We start from the raw sequence: 19,268 nt of genomic DNA on the forward strand, positions 1-19,268 counted from the left end.
AGCAGCTTCATCGATTCATAAGCCGTACGAACTTAATTCTCTCCACCAAATGACAGACAAAATACAAAGATCCAACAGCACTTGTGGAAAGATGCCCCATTTCAGGCATTATGGAAGGAAGGAAGGAAGGAAGGAAGGAAGGAAGGAAGGAAGGAAGGAAGGAAGGAAGGAAGGAAGGAAGGAAGGAAGGAAGGAAGGAAGGAAGGAAGGAAGGAAGGAAGGAAGGAAGGAAGGAAGGAAGGAAGGAAGGAAGGAAGGAAGGAAGGAAGGAAGGAAGGAAGGAAGGTTTTTATATGCCGACTTTCTCTACCACTTAAGGGAGACTCAAACCGGCTTACAATCACCTTCCCTTCCCCACAACAGACACCCTGTGAGGTAGGTGAAGCTGAGAGAGCTGTGACTAGCCCAAGGTCACCGAGATGGCTTCATGTGTAGGAGTGGGGAAACTAATCCAGTTCACCAGATTAGCTGCTCATGTGGAGGAGTGGGGAATCAAACCCGGTTCTCCAGATCAGAATCCACCGCTTCAAACCACCGCTCTTAACCACTAAACCATGCAAGGGAATATGGGAAGCACAGTTTCCCCCATTTAAGGAAGTGAAAGTTGGGGCAAAACGGAACCTTGGCTTACGTGTGAAGGTTCCTTCTACACTGAGGGAGGAGTACATCTTCATCAGCGGGTTTTGTCGTTCCTATGCTCAGGGAGGCAGGATCCAAAAAACCTTTGCTTCCTGTCACATGTGCTAGGACCGCCCTCTGATATCCAGTTCGAGGACTTCCATAGCAGAATTTTTAAAAACGGAAAGACAGATGTGCACCCAAAAGAACAAGGAGCAGCCACTGCAAAAAACACAGCTTAAAACCAAGAATTAGTAACAAGTACAACATGAAAATACTTTATTCTAATTCCCCTTATTTATTATTCCTATATATAACATATTGTTTTCCCATTTAAAAATTTTTTTTTAATTCAGCTTTATCTGGACACTTAACATTCTTCATCTTGATCCATTCTTCACCCTGGGCGGACAAGATGTACTCCTCCCTCAGTGTAGAAGGAACCTTCACAGGTAAGCCAAGGTTCCGTTCTCCCACTGAGTTCGGAGTACATCTTCATCAGTGGGATCTTCAAAAGCTGACGTTCACTGGGAGGGAGTCTTCATTGATCATTTGATACAACATTCTGGAGGACTCTCCTGCCGAATGCCGCGTCGGATGAAGAATAGGCTTTTATCTTGTAGTGTCTTATGAAAGTAGAAGGGCTCGACCAGGTCGCAGCCTTACAGATTTCTTCCACGGATGCATGGCCATCAAATGCTGCTGAAGTAGCAGTGCTGTGGACTGAGTGAGCGGTAATTCCTAACGGCACTGGTATGTTGCTAAGTTGATAGCACAGCTGGATACACAGTTTGATGTACTTGCTGATAGCTGCCTTTGACATTTTTTTGCAACCTTTATTGGGTGATGAAATAGAAACGAATAAAGACTCCGAGAGCCGGAAAGGTTCTGTCCTTCTCAAAAAGATGCGTAAAGCTCTTTTCACATCCAGAGTGTGCCAGTTCTTCTCCTTTGGATGAGAAGGGTGAGGGCAAAAGGATGGAAGGTGAAGTTCCTGTTGTCTATGGAACTTAGAATTTACCTTTGGGATAAAGGCCGGATCTGGACGTAGTACTACTTTATCCGCATGGAAGACGCAGAGGCTTTTTCTAGATGACAAAGCTGCCAGTTCTGACACCCTTCTAGCTGATGTAACAGCCGTGAGGAACTTTCAGCCTAAGGTGACCCAGGGAAGCCTCCCGTAAAGGTTCAAATGGGTGTTGAGTCAGAGCCTGGAGTACCACGTGAAGTCTCAAAGTCGGAAATCTATGAATTGTCGGAGGAGAGATGGCCGAGGCTCCTTTTAAGAAAGTGACTATGTGGGGATGCCTTGACATTGGGTAGCCATCCAGTTGGGGAACAACCGTCGCGATCGCCGTCACCTGTCATTTGAGAGTAGATGCCTTCAGTCCTTGAGCTAATCCCTCCTGGAGAAAGTCAAGCAAGTTGCCAGTGGAAATGGTCACTGGATCAGTATGTTTTCTCCCGCACCATCTAGCAAAGGCCTTCCAGGAAAAATCGTATATGCACCTGGTGGATTGTTTCCTGGCTTCCAACATGGTGTCGACAACCTCTGAGGTATAGCCCGTCTCTAGCAACCTTGACCTTTCAAGAGCCAGGCGGTCAGCTTTAACCAGGCTGGATCTGGGTGTACTAAGGGGCCCTGTTGGAGAAGGTCCTGGACTGGAGGTAGGGACCCTGTGCTACTTGTTGCTGCAGAATCGCCCCCCAAGCCTTCCAAGCTGGCATCAGTGAAAATCTGGATCGTGGAGATCGGGAGATAGTTCTGGCCCTTGGCTAGGTTGTGGGACCTGGTCCACCCCCTTAAGCTGTTCTTCACTTGACTCAGGAAGGTGAGGGGTGGGTTCCTCCTTTGAATTATCTGCAGTTGAAATGGCTTGAGAAACCATTGCAGGTCCCTCATGTGGAAGCGAGCCCATGGCACAATCCCTATGCATGCCACCATTTCCCCCTGCAGTCTGACTAAGGACGACAGGCCGGAGGATTTGGAAAGAATCACTGTCCTTGTGAATTTGACAATGGAGGAAATCTTGTCTGGTGGAAGGAAGACTGCATTCTGGTTTGTGTCTATGAACACCCCCAGGTGATGGATGAACTGGGACGGAGAGAGGGTGTTCTTGATCCGGTTTATCAGGAAACCGTGGAGTTCTAGAGCCCAGAGGACGGTCTCCGTGTGCTGTAAGGACAGTTGTTCTGAAGGAGTGCTCACCAGGATATCGTCTAAATATGGGAAGACATGGATTCCTAGCTCTCTCAGGTGAGCCAACGTCACCAGGACCCTCGGGGCCGATGAGAGACCAAACGGGAGGGCCCGAAACTGATAGTGATCAAGGTTGTACGCAAAGTGGAGTAACTTTCGGTGCTCGGGGTAGATGGGGATGTGTAAATACGCTTCCGTCAGGTCTATCAACGTCAGAAACGCTAGGGGACGGAGTGCCTCTGATGGACTTGAGCGTCTCCATCCTGAAACGTTTGAGCCGGATAAATTTGTTGACGTGCTTTAGATTTAGGATTGCACGCCAATCTCCGTTTCTCTTCGGAACGGTAAAGAAAACCGAGTATACCCTGGCGCACCGTTCTGTCTGGGGGACTGGTTTGATTTCTCTGATTTGAAGCAGGTGGTCTATGGCTGCTTGATTGCGGGATATCTTGTCTGGTTTGGAAGAGGAGGGGGAGAGATAGAAGCGGTTTGGGGGGGGATTTGCATAGTTCTAGGCTGTATCCCTCATGAATAATATTCTGCACGCAAGTGTCTGGGTGAAGGGAGTCCCAGGTATTGGCAAAAAGCTGGAGTCTTCCCCACACCGGACTGTCCCAGCAGTCATTGTTTCCCAGGTTTCTCACTAAATCTGTTGGACTTGTCCAAGTGTTGTTGGACAAGAAAATTGTTGGCTGGAATCCCTTATTAAACCTGGGGCCCTTGCAAAAGGATCCCCTTCCAGAATTCCAGTTATTCCTTCTGTTGTCCACTCTGCCCCTTGCGAGGGTGTGAGAGGTTCGGAAGGGACGAAAGGAAGAAGAGTAAGAGGTCTTACCTTCTTTTCTTATGTATTTTGGCAAGGCCTTTTTCTTGTCTTTCATCTCAACTAGTATGTCCTCTAGTTTAGAGCCGAAGAGCCTATCACCCTCGAATGGGTATCCCAACAGGATGGATTTGGAACCAAAATCAGCTGACCACGTCCGGAGCCAAAGTGCCCTCCTAGAAATAGAGGAGACTGCCAGTGCCCTGGCCGACATAGTCATCAAATCAAGAGTGCCGTCCGCCATAAAATTTACTGCTTTCAGAACTCTGTTAAGACCACTCAGCACCCTTTTATTGTCTTGTGGAGTCAGGTCAATTATTTTTCTGATCCACATGATGGATGCCCGAGCCACCAATGCTGCCGTAGCCGATGCTTGTATGGATACGGCCGAAGCCTCATGGGCCTTTTTGATAGCATAATCAGCTTTTCTATCTAGAGGGTCCCTGATGTTGCCAGCCCCATCCTCAGAAAGTAAGCCGGTGGATTGCAGAGCGGCGACTGGTACTTCAACTAAGGGAACCTGAAGGAGGTTAGAAGCTCGGGACTCTAGATTATACATTCTTCTAACAGCAGTGGGGAGCTGTCTGTTAGAGAGAGGCTTCTCCCATTAATTTTTGAGAAGGTCCTCAAAGTATTCAGGAAAAGGCACAGCCTGGGTATGGATCCTCAGTCTGGTGAAGAATTCCTTCATCCCCCTAAACTTAACCTTACTTTTGGAAGCCTCTGAGTCCTCATCCTCATGAAGATCTAAGGCTGCCAATAACTTGCTCAGGAACATCTGATAATCTTCCCCGGCAAATAACCGGGATTGTTGTTCTTGATTTTGAGTCTCCTCCTCCTCCTCCTTGTCTTCTCCTGAGGAGAACTCGCCCTCTTCTCTATCGCTAGAAGAGGGAGAAGGGGACCTGTTCCTGCTGGAAGAGGACAATGGTGCCTGCCTTGCTGCCTTAGTTGGCCAGGCATGGCGTATGTGGAGCATTCTCCACGTTCTGACTCAGAGTGGATGGAAGTCCTGGAACCTGGGGATGAGGCTCTGGATCTTGTAACGTCCCCACAAGAATGGTCGCTAATTTGGGCAAACTCCTCTCTCAATGCCTGCCACATTAAATTTATCAGACTAAAGTTGCCCTCCCCACCTTCCGCAATTAAAAAATGAACATTTTCAACATTACCCGGGGTAGTCCCAGTCGCATGAACTCCAGAGGAGCCAGCATCACTGGGATCAAGTTCGCCCTCGTAACCTCTAGAGGCCGAACAGGGAGTTGCGGCGGCCATCTTGTCCGTGCGCATCTTTTTCAAGCCGTTTTGAACGTCTCCCGGCTGGAGGCTCCGTTTTTGTGTCGCCGCCTGCAAATTGGGCCGATTCACCCGTTTTTCCCCTTTGCGGCTCTTGCACACCGCTAGGGGAAGCTGTCGGGGGGGAGGGAAGTAGTCCTTCAACTTGCTCCTCGTCTCCTGACATTAATTCCTCAGAAGCCCTATCTCCACTCTCAGAAATATTGTAAACGGAGGAGGGGGGAGGGGAGGGGGAGACAGAGGCAAAGACGAGGGAAAACAGTAGATACAAGAGGAAAAGGCTGCTGGGTGCACACAGTCCAAGATTAGGACAGAAATAAAGTTAGACAGGAATAATTATTGAAGTGCAAAGGCTAGGAAAGAAGGTTTGCTACAGAGCTAACCACAAATGCTGCTTCTCCAAGGCAGGAAGAGAACTGGATATCAGAGGGTGGTTCTAGCACATGTGACAGGAAGCAAAGGGTTTTTTTTTATCCTGCCTCCCTGAGCATAGGAACGACAAAACCCCCTGATGAAGATGCATTCCGAACACAGTGGGAGAACTATTTACAACGCTGCTGGAAATTACAGTTGCAAGCAACCAACACTCGAACAGTTAAAGATCTGCTTTTAAGATATGAATGATTTCAATTGCCCATGTTGAAAGCACCATCAAAAAAGAATCTTGCCTCTGAGAGTTTCCAATCTCACGACATTTGCCAAAAAAATCTCAAATGACCAAGCAACACCCTGCAAAGGGGCCCATAACTTGCGGGGGGTGGAAGAGGATTTGTTCCTATGCATGCAGTTTGTTACCCCAGAGTTTTAAAAAGTGCTGTTTTGTCTGAACAAATGCCAAAGAGCTAAAGGGGAGAGGCAATACTGTCCTTGATTCTTCGGAACTCCTCCCAACATAAAATAGGTCTCCTTTCCTTACCCTAAGCCCTCTTTACTGATTTCCCAAGGGATGAAATTGTCGCTGCAGAACTGTTTGGCTCTAAAACCAGGCAAAAGTAGGGTTAACAGCAGGATGCAGCCTTCTGAATGCCAAAGTGAACTAAGTCGAGATTTTCTAACAATAGGATTCGCCTCATTCTGCTGGGCAGGGATAGCGAGCATCTAAAACGCTGCCATCTCTGAAAGAGACTGATGAACACAGGCACATGAACACATGAAGCTGTCTCATACTGAATCAGACCCTTGGTCCATCAAAGTATTATCTACTCAGACTGGCATTGGCTCTCCAGGGTCTCAGGTAGAGGTCTTTCTCATCACCTACTTGCCTGGTCCATTTAACTGGAGATGCCAGGGACTGAACCTGGTACCTTCTGCATGCCAAGCAGATACTCTACCACTGAGCCATGGCCCCTCTCCATGGCTCTCCAGGGTCTCCGGCAGGGATCTTTCACATCACCTACCTGCCTAGTCCCTTTAACTGGAGATGCCGGGGATTGAACCTGGGACCTTCTGCATGCCAAGCAGATGCTCTACCACTGAGCCATGGTCCCCCCCCAAGTCTTTCCCATGCACCCCTATTTGATTTTCCTGCTTACCCTTTCAACCCCCTCCCCCAATATGTCTTCAGGATATCTACCTTCCTTCCCATTCCTGCCACCACAAGTTACAGGTTAGGCAAAAACAGATGATGCCACTAATCACACAGAACAATACTACAACAGCTTCCCCCTCTTCAAATTGCATCCTTCACGCATATCTGAAAATGAGCTTTTCACTTACTGTGGAACTCACTAGATGGTAAGTAAGCCTAGCAGCAGAAATTTTAAAAGACTTCTGCTTTTGCAAATCTGGACAATCTGCAGTCCTTTCCATTACAGCGATTTAAATTTACAAACCAAGAATACATACACAGGATCTCTTCAGTCAAGGCATCACTAATTTGGGTTAAGTGTTCTTGAATATGCTCTCTTGCTTAGGAACATAATAAGGGGGCCACACTCGATCAGACTACGCTCCACCTAGTCCAGCACTCTTTGCGAGAGAGCTGGCCGGCACTCTGCTGACCAGCCATGGTCTACCTTCTGACCCATCCTACTTCAAGGAAAACAGCAAGTAATCTACTCCCTCTCATCCTTCAAGAAGCCATTGGTCTCTCCTAGCACTGCTCCCAATTAATCTCCTAGGGCAGAGAGAAAAGAAGCAGGGAGTGCGTATCAAGGGTCAGGAAGATTTTTTTTTACACTACAAACATCAACAACTGGATCCGAGTCTGCTGCAAAAAGATAGTCCAGAAGGGGAGGGAACAAGAGGAAAAAATCAAGACCCTTCCCTCTTCTTCTGTGCGATACAGATAAGCAGTATATATGAACGCATCCCCCACAAGGGGGGGGGACCCAAAAAACCAATAAGGGGGGCCAAAGAAGAAAGAAGGCAACCAGTACGCATTTTGTACAAGCAAGGAAGGCCTGTTCGAGAAAGGGTCGGGAGGAAGCTGGTGGCAGGGGGAACTCTTCCCCACAAAGCAGCTCAAAGAGGAACACCCAACAGAGGCTGATGGGGAAAGGCACCAGGAAGAACTTCCACGCCAGAACACGGGGGGGGGGGGGGGACAGCAGGGAACAGCCCCTCCCACACAGCCTCTAAAACAATTAGATTTTGTATTTGTCTTATAAGGACACGCGCCCTCTTCTCGTTCACAAATACACACGTAATAGGTAGGTTTCCTTTACGCCCTGCCAAAGAACAAGAGGAAGAGGCCCATTCCCCAGGCAACACGTGGGTCAGGACGGAAACCCACCAAGGACCCCCCCCCCAACAAGGCTCTTCCCCGAACGGGGGTCGCCTTTCATCTTCCTCCTCCTCCTTCCCTGTGGAGCCGAAAGCCCTGCTCCATCTAGGTTGATCCAGACGTTCCTTCTCTCTCCCCCCCCCCCCGGAGCTTTTCCTCTGCTCCCATCTCGCTGGCTCCTACTGTCGCCTCCTCGGGGCAGAGACCTGCCTTTTGCAAAGGTGACGGGGGGGGGGGAGGGCAACACAAAAGGCAGCCCTCCCGTCTGGAGGAGGAAGAGGAAAAGCCTCCTGCAAAGGGGGAGGAAGGGAGCGGGGGGGGGGCAAGGGATCTTTGCCCCTTCCACACAAAGCCCCTTTTTCTTTATGGGGAAGGGGGCCATGAGGGTCTTTGCCCCCTCCCCCATAAAGAAAAAGTCGCTTTATGGGGAGGGGCTACGTCCCACTTTGGCAAGGGGTCTTTGCTACCCCATAAAGAAAAAAGTCGCTTCTCCACTCAATTGGGGGGACGGGTTGGGGGGGGCGTTTTGTGTGCAGGAGGGGGCGGCAATTCAGGGGAGGGGGAGCCCTTTGCAGAGACGACCCCACCCCCTTTTAGTTATGAGGAGGGATCGTGCGTTCGCCACTGAGGGTCTCCGAGGGGGGCACCCTCCCTCCTAGGGGAATGGACGAGGAAGGCCCAACGCTGGGGGGGGGGCGATTCGCAGCAAGCGGGGTCCCTCGGACGCCCCCTCCTCCCCGAACGGTCTCCCTGTGAGGAGGAGGAGGCGGCGGCTGAGGAGGCGAGGAGGGAGGCCTCGTCGGTCGGCAGCCGGCCCCCCGCGCTTACCCTGCTCGCCGGGCTCCTGTGGCGCCTGCAGGGCCCGCTCCAGCTCCGGGAAGGGCAGCTCGGGCAGGTCGAGGAGGGCGCCGTATCTCTCCAGGAAGGAGCAGACGACGGCGAAGTTGGGCCACGAGCCGGGGCAGAGCGGGGCGGCGGAGGGAGGAGGGGATGGGGGAGCCGCCGCCGCCGCCGCCATCTTGGAACCTGAGAGGATGGATGGAGAAGGAGCAGGGAGGGGGGGCCGGGAGGAGGGGGGCCGCCAGGCCGGCGGGGGGCGCTGCGGGAGGAGGCCCACAATGCAGCGCGCGCGCGGGGCTCCGAGGCCGGGAGAGAGAGAGAGGGGGGCGGGGACGTCTAGGAAGCCGCCTCTCGCTGGTTTCCTCCGGCCTGATTGACACAGGAAACGAAACGAGGCTGCGGGCGGGCGGGCGGGTAGATGGGAGGTGGGAGCTCGTCGGCGGAGGCGAGGGGCGGGGACAGAACGCCGCCCGAGCCAATGGCAACGGCGGCCAGGAAAGGTGTGCGGCAGCCGTGAAAGGGACGCGGAGAAGAGCTGTCAGTCGTCACAAAGAGGGCGTGGCTGAAAAGAGAAGGGGGCGGGGTCATGTGTTTGTTGGTGGGCGCGGCTTGGGTCTGTACGCCGCGGTGGCCAATGGAGGGTGTGAGGGGGCGGGGCTTGGCGGAGAAGGGAGGCGGGGCGGAGGAGGAGAGGGGGGGAAAGGCAGTTGGTAGCTTTGCCGTTAGGCAGGTAAGAGTGTGGAGGAGGGGAATGAGGAGTGGGTTGCGTGGCCTAGCGGGGAACGCGCCCGACTGGGAGTGGGGCGACCGGGGTTCGAATCTCCGCTCGGACCTTGAGTCTCCCTGGGGTCTCTTTAGGGAAGTTGTTTTCTAGCCTACCTCACAGGGTGGTGGTGAAGTAGAGCTGGGGAAGCATGGGCTCCAAGAAGAAAGATGGTGAATGTTTCCAGGCTGCCATGGGTTCAGATCCCTGCTGTTGCCCTGTCACTCAGTGGTTGGCTTGAAGCCACTTAACTCACGTTCAGCCAAGCCTACCACACAGGGTGGTTGTGGTTGTGGGGTAAAACAATCATGAGCTCCTAGAGAAAAGGTAGGTAGGTAATGTTTCCAGACTGCCATAGGTTCAAATCCTAGCTCTGGCCCTGATAGTCCATGGTTGGCATTGGGCCAGTTAACTCACTTTCCTAGCCTACCTCGCAAGGTTGTTGTCAGGTAAAACAATCATGAACTCCAAGAGGAAAGGTAGTTAATGTTTCCAGACTGCCATGGGTTCAAATCCTGGCTCTGGCCCAGACAGTCCATGGTTGGCATTGGGCCAGTTAACTCACTTTCCTAGCCTACCTCGCAGGGTTGTTGTCAGGTAAAACAATCATGTCAGGTAAAACAATCATGTTTCTAGACTGCCATGGGTTCAAATCCCTGCTATTGCCCCAACCCTCAGTGGTTGGCCTTGGGCCAGCCTGGCCCACCTCACAGAGCTGTGGTGAGGTGAGAGCATGAACCCTTACAGGGAGAATGAATAAAAAATCTAGGTAACTTAATGATTATTAGGATTGGGTTTTTTTTAAACGGGGTGGAGAGAGGTGGGTCCACACTCAGGTGCTGAAACTTACTGGGTGACGTCGACTTTGGGGCCAGTTCTGTCTCCAGCCTACCTTGCAGGGCCGTGGTGAGGAGCAAGAACCCCTTGAGGAAGGATGGGATCATAAGTCTCTCACTGGAGGGAGGGTTCAATTATTTACATTACACAGGATTGTTGTGACTTTTTTGACTTTAAATGGAAGGATGGACTGAAAATCTACAGAATTATTCCGGGATGAGTAGGCTTGCCAACTTACAGGTGGGGCCTGGAGATCTTCTGTAATTATAACTGATCTCCAGACTACAGTGATCAGCTCCCCCGGGAGAAAATGGCTGCTTTGGAGGGTGGGCACTATGGCATTTCACCCCTCTGAGGTCCCTCCCCAAACCCTGCCCTCCCCAGGCTCCATGCCCCAAATCTCCAGGAATTTCCCGACCTGGAGCTGGCAACCCTATGAGGATCACTTCTAGGACGCTTTTTTCTTTACCCGCCTTCAGGATTTAAATTAACCGGACTGTGCTTATTGCATGTGGCGACCTAAACTAACCTACTGCACAAGAGGGTTATAAGGATAAAATGGGGGAGGAGAGAATCCTGCATGTTGTTGTTGTTGTAATTTTATTCTTCTGTCCAACTCTCCCGGACAGAGCTGGGCTCGGAACGGCGAACAGGAAATTAACACATCAATACATTGTTGGGCACTGTGTGAACAGACTGCTGGACTTGATAGGACTTGATCTGATCCAGCAGGGCCTTTTTTGTGTTATGTTCAGTCTTCAAGCAGCAGCTTGATGAACACTTGTCATGGATGCTTTCAGCTGATCCTGCATTGAGCAGGGGGTTGGACTAGATGGCCTCTATGGCCCCTTCCAACTCTATGACCCTAGTTTATGATTCTGCAAGCAAACCCATCATCCTGTCTTTTGGTTGCAAATCTCTGTTCCATGCCCAAAGAGACACACCAACAAGAATGCTCCTGATCCTTGGTCTGATCCAGCATGGCCTTTCTTATCTTATGAAGAAAATGGCTGCTCTGGAGGACAGACTGTACAGCATTGTACCCCGCTGAGGTCCCCTCCCTCCCCAAACGCCCTCCCCTGGCTCCACCCCAAAACCTCCAGGAGTTTTCCAATTCCTTGGACTCTTTCATTGCATGGCGTTTTGAAGAATCTGAATCCTGCTTTTGTATGCGGAGAAGATGCTGCAATATCTCCCGCTGTACTGCAGTCTACCTTGGTCATTCCTACCCGGGACATAAAGGGTAGTAGCTCATTAATGGTGGTGGGAGGGAGACAGAATAAAGGTGCTTTTTTTTTTCTTGAAGCTGTCGCAACAGATAATCTTTGGCGAGTTCAGCCCCCTGAACGCTGGTTGCTCTCATTTTGACATTTGAAGCCACAAATCAACCTCCGTTCTTGCCAAGTTGGGGGAAGAGAATCTCCCTTTGGCTAGCCGGCTGCCGAGCTTGGCTCCTGAGCGAGGTTAAAAGGTTAGCGTTGCGTTATTTGATCTGTCAGCAGGTGTTCCTTAGGGCTGGGGGACAGGAAAAATCTGTTAATCCAGAGATTTCTTTTTGAGAGGGAGAAAAGTGGGTGTTTTTAATTTCCCCCCTTTAAGTGGTGACAGTAGTCCCTTTGCAAAGGATTTACTGGGAACAATTTAAAGAACAGTATGGGAGGTCATATACATCTCAGGCTGAAGTGCCTGGTGTACTGAAAACAAAGCAGTGAGTCATTCAAGATGATGAACTCTGGGGTTTGAAAATTGCTGGAGAGGTCATCTAGTCCAACCTCCTGCACAATGCAGGATATTCACAACTACCTCCCCCGCACACAGTGACCCCCTACTCCATGCACAAATGATGCCAAAAAAACAAACAAACACCTACAGGATCCCTGGCCTATCTGACCTGGAGGGAAATTGTTTCCTGACCCCAAAGTGGAGGATCAGCATTACCCTGGGCGAGTAAGGAAGGGTGTCAGGAAGTGTGCAGAAATCTCCTGTGTGGATTCTCCGTTGCTAACGCAAATGCCTCTGTGTAGTGTAGTGGTTAAGAGGGAGGGGCTGTGGCTCAGTGGTAGAGCATCTGCTTGGCATGCAGAAGGTCCTAGGTTCAGTCCCTGGCAACTCCAGTTAAATGGACCAGGCAAGTAGGTGATGAGAAAGACCTCTACCTGAGACCTTGGAGAGCCACTGCCGGTCTGATAAGACAATACTGACTTTGATGGACCAAGGGTCTGATTCAGTATAAGGCAGCTTCATGTGTTCAAGAGTGGTGATTTGGAGCGGTGGACTCTGATCTGGAGAACCGGGTTTGATTCCCCGCTCCTCCACATGAGCAGCGGATGCTGATCTGGTGAACTGGATTTGTTTCCCCACTCCTCCACACGAAGCCAGCGGGGTGACCTTGGGCCAGTCACAGCTCTCTTCGAGCTCTCTCTGCTCCACCTACCCCACAGGGTGTCTGTTGTGGGGAGGGGAAGGGAAGGTGATTGTGAGCCGCTTTAATTCTCCCTTAAGTGGTAGAGAAAGTCGGCATATAAAAACCAACTCTTCTTCTTTTTCTTTGTAGCTGCAATGAATGCAAAATGGAGAATGTTCTCCATGCGGGTGCGGTTTAAGAAGAAGCCGGGGAGATCCAATTGTGGATCTACCCGACATCATGGTTGTGTGGTGCCGCCTGCCCTCTTCCTTCTTTGTCTTCCGAACCACTTCGAACTCTGCTTTTCCTAGTCTCCCTGCTGCCCTTTCCTCCTCCTCGCCCTCCGCAGCTTTCTCCAGCTCCTGCGTCTCCCTGCTCTCCCCCTCTCTAGGATCAGAGCGTTCAGTCAACGGTAACCAGGAGCCATTTCATTATTGTCCCTGCCGTCACCCGTATAGATTTTAGACAGTCAAGAGCCAGTGGCTATAGCTGCCCTTTGTTTAAATTAGCAAAGGTTCAAATAAATTAACCGGTTCAGGGCGGCCGCAGCCCCAAATCCCCTTACCGCTAGACAATTTTACGCCAACTAAATCTCTACTGCTATCATAGTAAAGGCTTTCTGAGCTCCAAATCCTAGAGCCAAGGCAGATATGATGCCAGGAGATCTGGGAATGATCTCCAGTCAGCCAGAATTCAATCAGCCAGCAATGATCACCATTCAACAACAGTGCAGTAGGGCTAGGATTGCAGCACTAGAAAAACAATGCGAAAGAAATCCCGTCTCAGGCCTGGCATCCCATAATGCCGAAAGGGGGTTACAGGCAGAAGGCGCGGCAGTATGAAGGCAGGTGATACGCACAAGAGACTGTATTTCTATCCCTTACAGAAGCAACCGCCTGTGCTCTTTTCCTGAGAAGGGCGGGGTTTGGGGAGGGGAGGGTCTTCAATGCCATAGAGTCCAATTGCCAAAGCGGCCATTTTCTCCAGGTGAACTTATGATGAGGATCCTGACCCAAAGCCACATGTTGTTCACGGCTGTTCCAGCTGGTATCGTCTGGGAGGGCCTGATCCTGTCAAAGCCACGGTCTTGATTTCTTGGCTGCAACTTTTCCTTTTACCTTCCAGATCTGCTTTTCTTTTATCTTTCAGGTCTTTTTTTCCGTTCCATCCGACAATGTCTTCCCCAGAAATTGCTTCCCTCTCTTGGGGCCGGATGACGGTGAAAGGCTGCTCGGCCACATACAAGGACTGCAAAGTCTGGCCGGGAGGCAGCCGGAAGTGGGACTGGAGAGAAACAGGAACAGACGTAGGTATCTCCATGCCGGTCACATTTTTATCCCACTCTTCCTCTAAGGAGATCAGAGTGGCTTACATAGTTCCCTGCCTTCTTCCAGCATGGTGTAGTGGTTAAGAGCGGTGGTTTGGAGCGGTGGGCTGTAATCTGGAGAACCGGGTTCGATTCCCCACTCCTCCACATGAGCGAGGTAGGCTAATCTATTGAACTGGATTTGTTTCCCTGCTCCACACAAAGCCAGCTGAGTGACCATGGGCTGGTCACTGTTCCCTTAGAGCTCTCTCCGCCCCAGCTACCTCACAGGGTGTCTGCTGTGGGGAGGGGAAAGGAAGGTGATTGTAAGCCGGTTTGATTCTCCCTTAAGAGGTAGAGAAAGTCTTATAGATTTTAAACAGATTTTATAAACTGCATTCCCGCCCTGCAAACTTCTTCATCCCATGCAAGAGGTTTGGATTTTAAAAGGATATTTCCCTGTGTGCTTGAAGTTGGCTCAATCTGCATATGAATCGCAAGAAATTGCCTATTTTGCATTTGTATATGTCTCCAGCCTACCTTCTGCAACTAGTTATTGAGAAACTGCTTTCCAACTAGCTGAAGAAAGGCGAGGCAAAGAGGCATATAGGAACCAACTCTTCTTCTTCTTATCCTCACAACAACCCTGTGAGGAAGGTTAGGCTGAGAGTGAGCAACTGGCCCAAAGTCATCCAGCAAGCTTCTAAGGCAAAGTGGGAATTCGAACCTGCGTCTCCCAGATCCCAGTCCAGCATTCGAACCAGTGCACCACACTGGCCCTCGAAATATACTGCAACAAATTGCTGTGCACCTATTTATTTATTTACCTTATTTACACTCTGCCTTTCTCCCCTATGGGGTCCCAAAGCAGTTTACCTCATTCTCTTCTCAACAACCTTGCGAGGTAGGTTAGGTTGAGCGTGCGTGGGGAGTAAAACCTGGGTCGCCTAGATCCTAGTCCGACATTAACCATTGCACCATGCTGGCTCCCTTTTGAGGTCTCCTTTCATTTCCTGAACGAATTCCTTTCACCGATCGCTAAGCTCTGTCACTCCAGGGGCACAACTGTGTGTTTTTTTAATTGTGTTTTGGGTTGTTGTTTTTTAATGGGTGGCAGTGGGTGAATTGGAACGAAGGCCTCAGAGAACGCCCTACCGCTCCCCTTCCTAGTCCGTCTCTCCGCAGCTCAATCGTAGAGGACAAAATGGCAGGAGGCTGGAAATGAAAAGGTTGCCATAACATGTATGAGGGAGCATCGTGTTTCGGATGCAGTTTGCAGCAAGAGCAGGAAATGGACTCCCGGGGGCCGTTACTGTGCGCAGCCTGTCAGGGACAGAGCTGACTTATTGTTCTGCGGCTCTCCAGCTTTCACCATCCAACGGGAAATACAGCCGAGGTATGAAATCGGCTTTCTCTGAACAGGCCGTCTTCTCCTCTTTGAGAAGCCAATTCATAATCGCCAGGGAGGAAACGTTCCCCTCCCGGGCTGAGGCTGGCGATTTGAAATTCACGCTGTGGCAAATTGGCACCTTTACATCAGAGCCATGTGGCGGTGGGGAGGTTGGGATGGTGGTGGAGAGGGATTCTCCGACTAAGAAAACATCCATTGCAGCCTTGGCGTCAAGGGGCACAGGTTTGCGGCTGCATTCAGGATCCTGATTTAAAAAAAAAAAAAAATTGCTTAAAAGGGTTGTATGGTTTACTCAACACTCATAGAAATTCCAAGTGAAACCGGGGGTTGCTGAGAGGGAAGGAAAACTGAAGGGACAGCCATGCAGATGGAGGCTCCCTTCAGGCGCATATTTAAAATTACTTCCTCTCCGTCTTTCTCCTAAGGCTCAGTGGCCTGTGAGGAGAACGAGCCGAAGCAGTACTTGGGTCGAGAGTGTAAAAATGGATACTAGTCATGATGCATCCCTATTCTCTCCAGGATCAGAGGAGCATGCCGAATATATTAGGTGCTGTGGAACAGGGGCAAGACAATGCTGCTGCAGTCGTCTTGCTTGTGGGCTTCCTGAAGGCACCTGGTTGGCCACTGGGTGAACAGACTGCTGGACTTGATGGGCCTGGGTCTGATCCAGCAAGGCCTTTCTTATGAATGGCCTGTGAGGAGAATGAGCCTAAGCGGTACTCAGGGGTCGAGAGTGGCCTGTGAGGAGAATGAGCCGAAACGGTACTCAGGGGTCTAGAGTGGCTTGTGAGAAGAAGAGTTGGTTTTTATATGCCAACTTTCTCTACCACTTAAGGGAGACTCAAACGGGCTTACAATCACCTTCCCCTCCCCACAACAGACACCCTGTGAGGTAGGTGGGGCTGAGAGGATGTGACCTGCCCAAGGTCACCCAGCTAGCTTCATGTGGAGGAGTGGGGAATCAACCCCGGGTCTCCAGATCAGACTCCACCGCTCCAAACCACCGCTTTTAACCACTATACCATGCTGGAGAATTAGCCAAAGCGGTACTCGGGTCAAGAGTGGCCTGTGAGGAGAATGAGCCAAAGCGGTACTCAGGGGTACTCAATAATGCACTTTCAATCCACTTTCAGAACATTTTAATGATGGCTCGCAAGTGGATTTTTCCAGTTCACACAGTAAAATCCAACTTCAAAGTGCATTGAAAGTGGATTGAAAGTGCATTATTCGGCATGTGTGACAGTGCCCTAAAACACAGGCTGCAAATGACATCTGTGGCTAACTTTGACTGTCCTTTCCAAACGTAGCATTTCCCTGGTGTGCAGCCGGCGGACGTTGAAGAAGTCGTTCAGAAGGGGGCAAAAACCCTAGTGATTGGCCGTGGCATGAGCGAAGCTTTGCAGGTAATGGGGCCAGGGGTTGGGAGCGTGCCCCTCCCCCAAATCTCCAGGGATTTCCCAACCCAGAGTTGATAACCCCAGCTCCAGGCTTGTACAGGGTAGATTTGCCTCCTTGTGCTAACATGGTTTAAATTATTGTCGAAGGCTTTCACGGTCAAGAACCAATGGTACAAGACCGTACAAGAACCAATGGTTTAAATTATTAATTGAAATTAGAATTGGAAAATGTTCCAATTCAGACTTTCCTGGACAACCCCTGAGCCACAGCCCCTCCCCAAGACCTTGGTTTCATTTCAGCTTGTACTGCCGTAGTTTTCATATGCCCCAGAAATTCCTGGAGATTTGGAGGTGGGGACTGGGGAAGGGATGATTTGTGGGGGGGGTTTTTCATCTAGAATCTATGGTGTACCATAAAGTTTGCCCTCTGGAGCTGCCATTTTCTGCAGGGAACTGATCTCTGTAGTGTGGAGATCAGTTGTAATTCCAGGAGAACTTCAGACCCAATCTTAGAGTTGCCAACTCCGGGGTGGGAAATTCCTGGAAATTAAGGGGGTGGAGCCTGGGGAGGGTGGGGTTTGGGGAGGGACTTCAACATGATACAATGCCATACTCACCCTCCATGGACGTCATTTTCTGCAGGGGAACTGATCTTGATCATCTGGAAATCAATTGTAATAGCGGGAGATCTCCAGGTCATGAGAGGGAGGGCATCTTGGCCATCTTCTGGGCATGGAGTAGGGGGTCACTGGGGGTGTGGGGTTGGAGGTAATTGTGAATTTCCTGCTTTGTGCAGGGGGTTGGACTAGAGGACCTGGTGGTCCCTTTCATCTCTGTGATTCTATAATTCTAGGTGCCACCTGGAGGTTGGCAACCCTACACAGAGGGCTTCACGCCAAAGCAATTTTCTACATAAGTAACTAAATCCATGTCTCTCCCCCCCTCTCCTTTCAAGGTGCCATCCTCCACGGTGGACTATCTCAAGAAACACGGGATTGACGTTCTGGTCCTGCAGACAGAAAAAGCTGTGAAAGAGTACAATGCTCTGGCCACACAAGGGGTTAAAGTGGGTGGCGTCTTCCATTCCACCTGCTAGAGCAAGAGGCCCCACCCTACATCCCGCCATCTTGTGCCTTTATCTGAATAAAAAGAGTCCAGCTGGAGCCAGTGCATGGCTTCTGGGTTTTCTTTTTGGTTTTAAGCACAAAATGCAATATAACAGTTGTAAAAAAATGATGTATAAATGCAACAGCAGGGGTTGAACCAAAGTTTGTAGGACTTATCCACAAAAACAGCAAAAGCTAACCCATTGATCATCTTATTTGCCAGCATGGTGTAGTGGTTAACAGCAGTGGTTAGGAGCGATGGACTCTAATCTGGAGTTGATTCCCCACTCCTCCATATGAAGCCTGCTGGGTGACCTACGGCTAGTCACAGTTCTCTTAGAGCTCTCTCAGCTCCACCTACCTCACAGGGTGTCTGTTGTGGGGAGGGGAAGGGAAGGTGATTGTAAGCTGGTTTGAGTCTCCCTTAAGTGGTAGAGAAAGTCAGCATATAAAAACCAACTTATTATTTAACCCCCGTTTCAAAGTTTAGCTTGGCCGCTTCACAATTTTTTGGTCCGGAAATTCACAACTACCTCCCCTCCGCACACATAGTGACCCCTGCTCCAAGCCCAGAAGATGGCCAAGATGCCCTCCCTCTCATCATCTGCCTAAGGATCATGAACAAGTATTGCATGTTGTATGTGTTGTTTTATGCTGTTTGGCTGAATTTGGGGAGCTTTGGAAGAAAAAATACTGAACTAAGCCACCCCTCCCATTCTGGCAATGCAAGACCTCTAATCGGACAGCTTCAGCCTCCGTTCTCGAGGGAACTACCGCTTGGCACATGTTGGCTCCGGAATCCATCAAGGCCCCGGCGGAGGCGAGACATGCCGGACGGAAGATCACAAAACAGTTCCCTTCGCTCCTGTCGTTCCTTTGTCTGTCGCGCCCAGCAACAAGGAATGCCACCCTCCTTACATCAGCCGACATAAAGCCACCCCGGCAAACTCGGTGAAAGCACGGAGCCATTTCTGGGCTCAGTGCCAGGAATGTCTGGCCCTCCCAGCTCCTGCCAAGCAAAGGCAGATCGTTCTTATCTCTGCGGCAGGGAGTGTAGGAGAAGCCGGCGGAAAGTAAAGAGACCGGGGGTGGGGGGCTCGTTTACGCGTCGCACTTTTTCCTCCATGCTGTAAAAGCACACACAGAAATTGCAGCTATAGGTCAGATGCCCCAGCAGAGTTGCCAACTTCCAGGGGGAGGCTGGAGATCGCCCAGAATGACAACTGATCTCCAGACTACAGAGATCAGTTCCCCTGGAGAAAATGGCAGCTCCGGACTCTGTGGTATACCATAGATTCTAGGTGAAATTAGGGTTGCCAGGTCCCTCTTTGCTACAGGTGGGAGGTTTTTGGGGCAGAGCCTGAGGAGGGCGGGGTTTGTGGAGGGGAGGGACTTCAATGCAATAGAATCCAATAGCCAAGGCGGCCATTTTCTCCAGGTGAACTGATCTCTATCAGCTGGAAATCAGTTGTAATAGCAGGAGATCGCCAGCTAATACCTAGAGGTTGGCAACCCTAGGTGAAATCCCTCCCCAAATGCCCC

At 50.5% G+C, this 19,268-nt stretch overlaps 2 protein-coding genes across 2 annotated transcripts in view; one reads left to right on the forward strand and one right to left on the reverse strand.

Moving 5' to 3' along the window:
* Positions 1-8,690, reverse strand: part of RSF1 (remodeling and spacing factor 1) — a 60,527-nt gene extending 51,837 nt beyond the window's left edge. The window contains exon 1 of the mRNA XM_056858730.1: positions 8,491-8,690. Within this exon, the coding sequence (XP_056714708.1) occupies positions 8,491-8,680 (190 nt within the window). The 5' untranslated portion in view covers positions 8,681-8,690. The remainder of the gene's footprint in view (positions 1-8,490) is intronic.
* A 4,974-nt stretch (positions 8,691-13,664) lies between these two features.
* AAMDC (adipogenesis associated Mth938 domain containing) lies at positions 13,665-17,734 on the forward strand. The gene is made up of 3 exons (XM_056858740.1): positions 13,665-13,812; positions 16,531-16,626; positions 17,576-17,734. The coding sequence occupies exons 1-3, from the start codon at positions 13,681-13,683 to the stop codon at positions 17,714-17,716; spliced, it is 369 nt and encodes a 122-aa protein (XP_056714718.1). The 5' UTR covers positions 13,665-13,680; the 3' UTR covers positions 17,717-17,734.
* Positions 17,735-19,268: the final 1,534 nt, after the last annotated feature.

The sequence above is a fragment of the Euleptes europaea genome, chromosome 12 (genome assembly GCF_029931775.1).
Source record: "Euleptes europaea isolate rEulEur1 chromosome 12, rEulEur1.hap1, whole genome shotgun sequence".
In the NCBI taxonomy this organism is placed as follows: Eukaryota; Metazoa; Chordata; class Lepidosauria; order Squamata; family Sphaerodactylidae; genus Euleptes; species Euleptes europaea.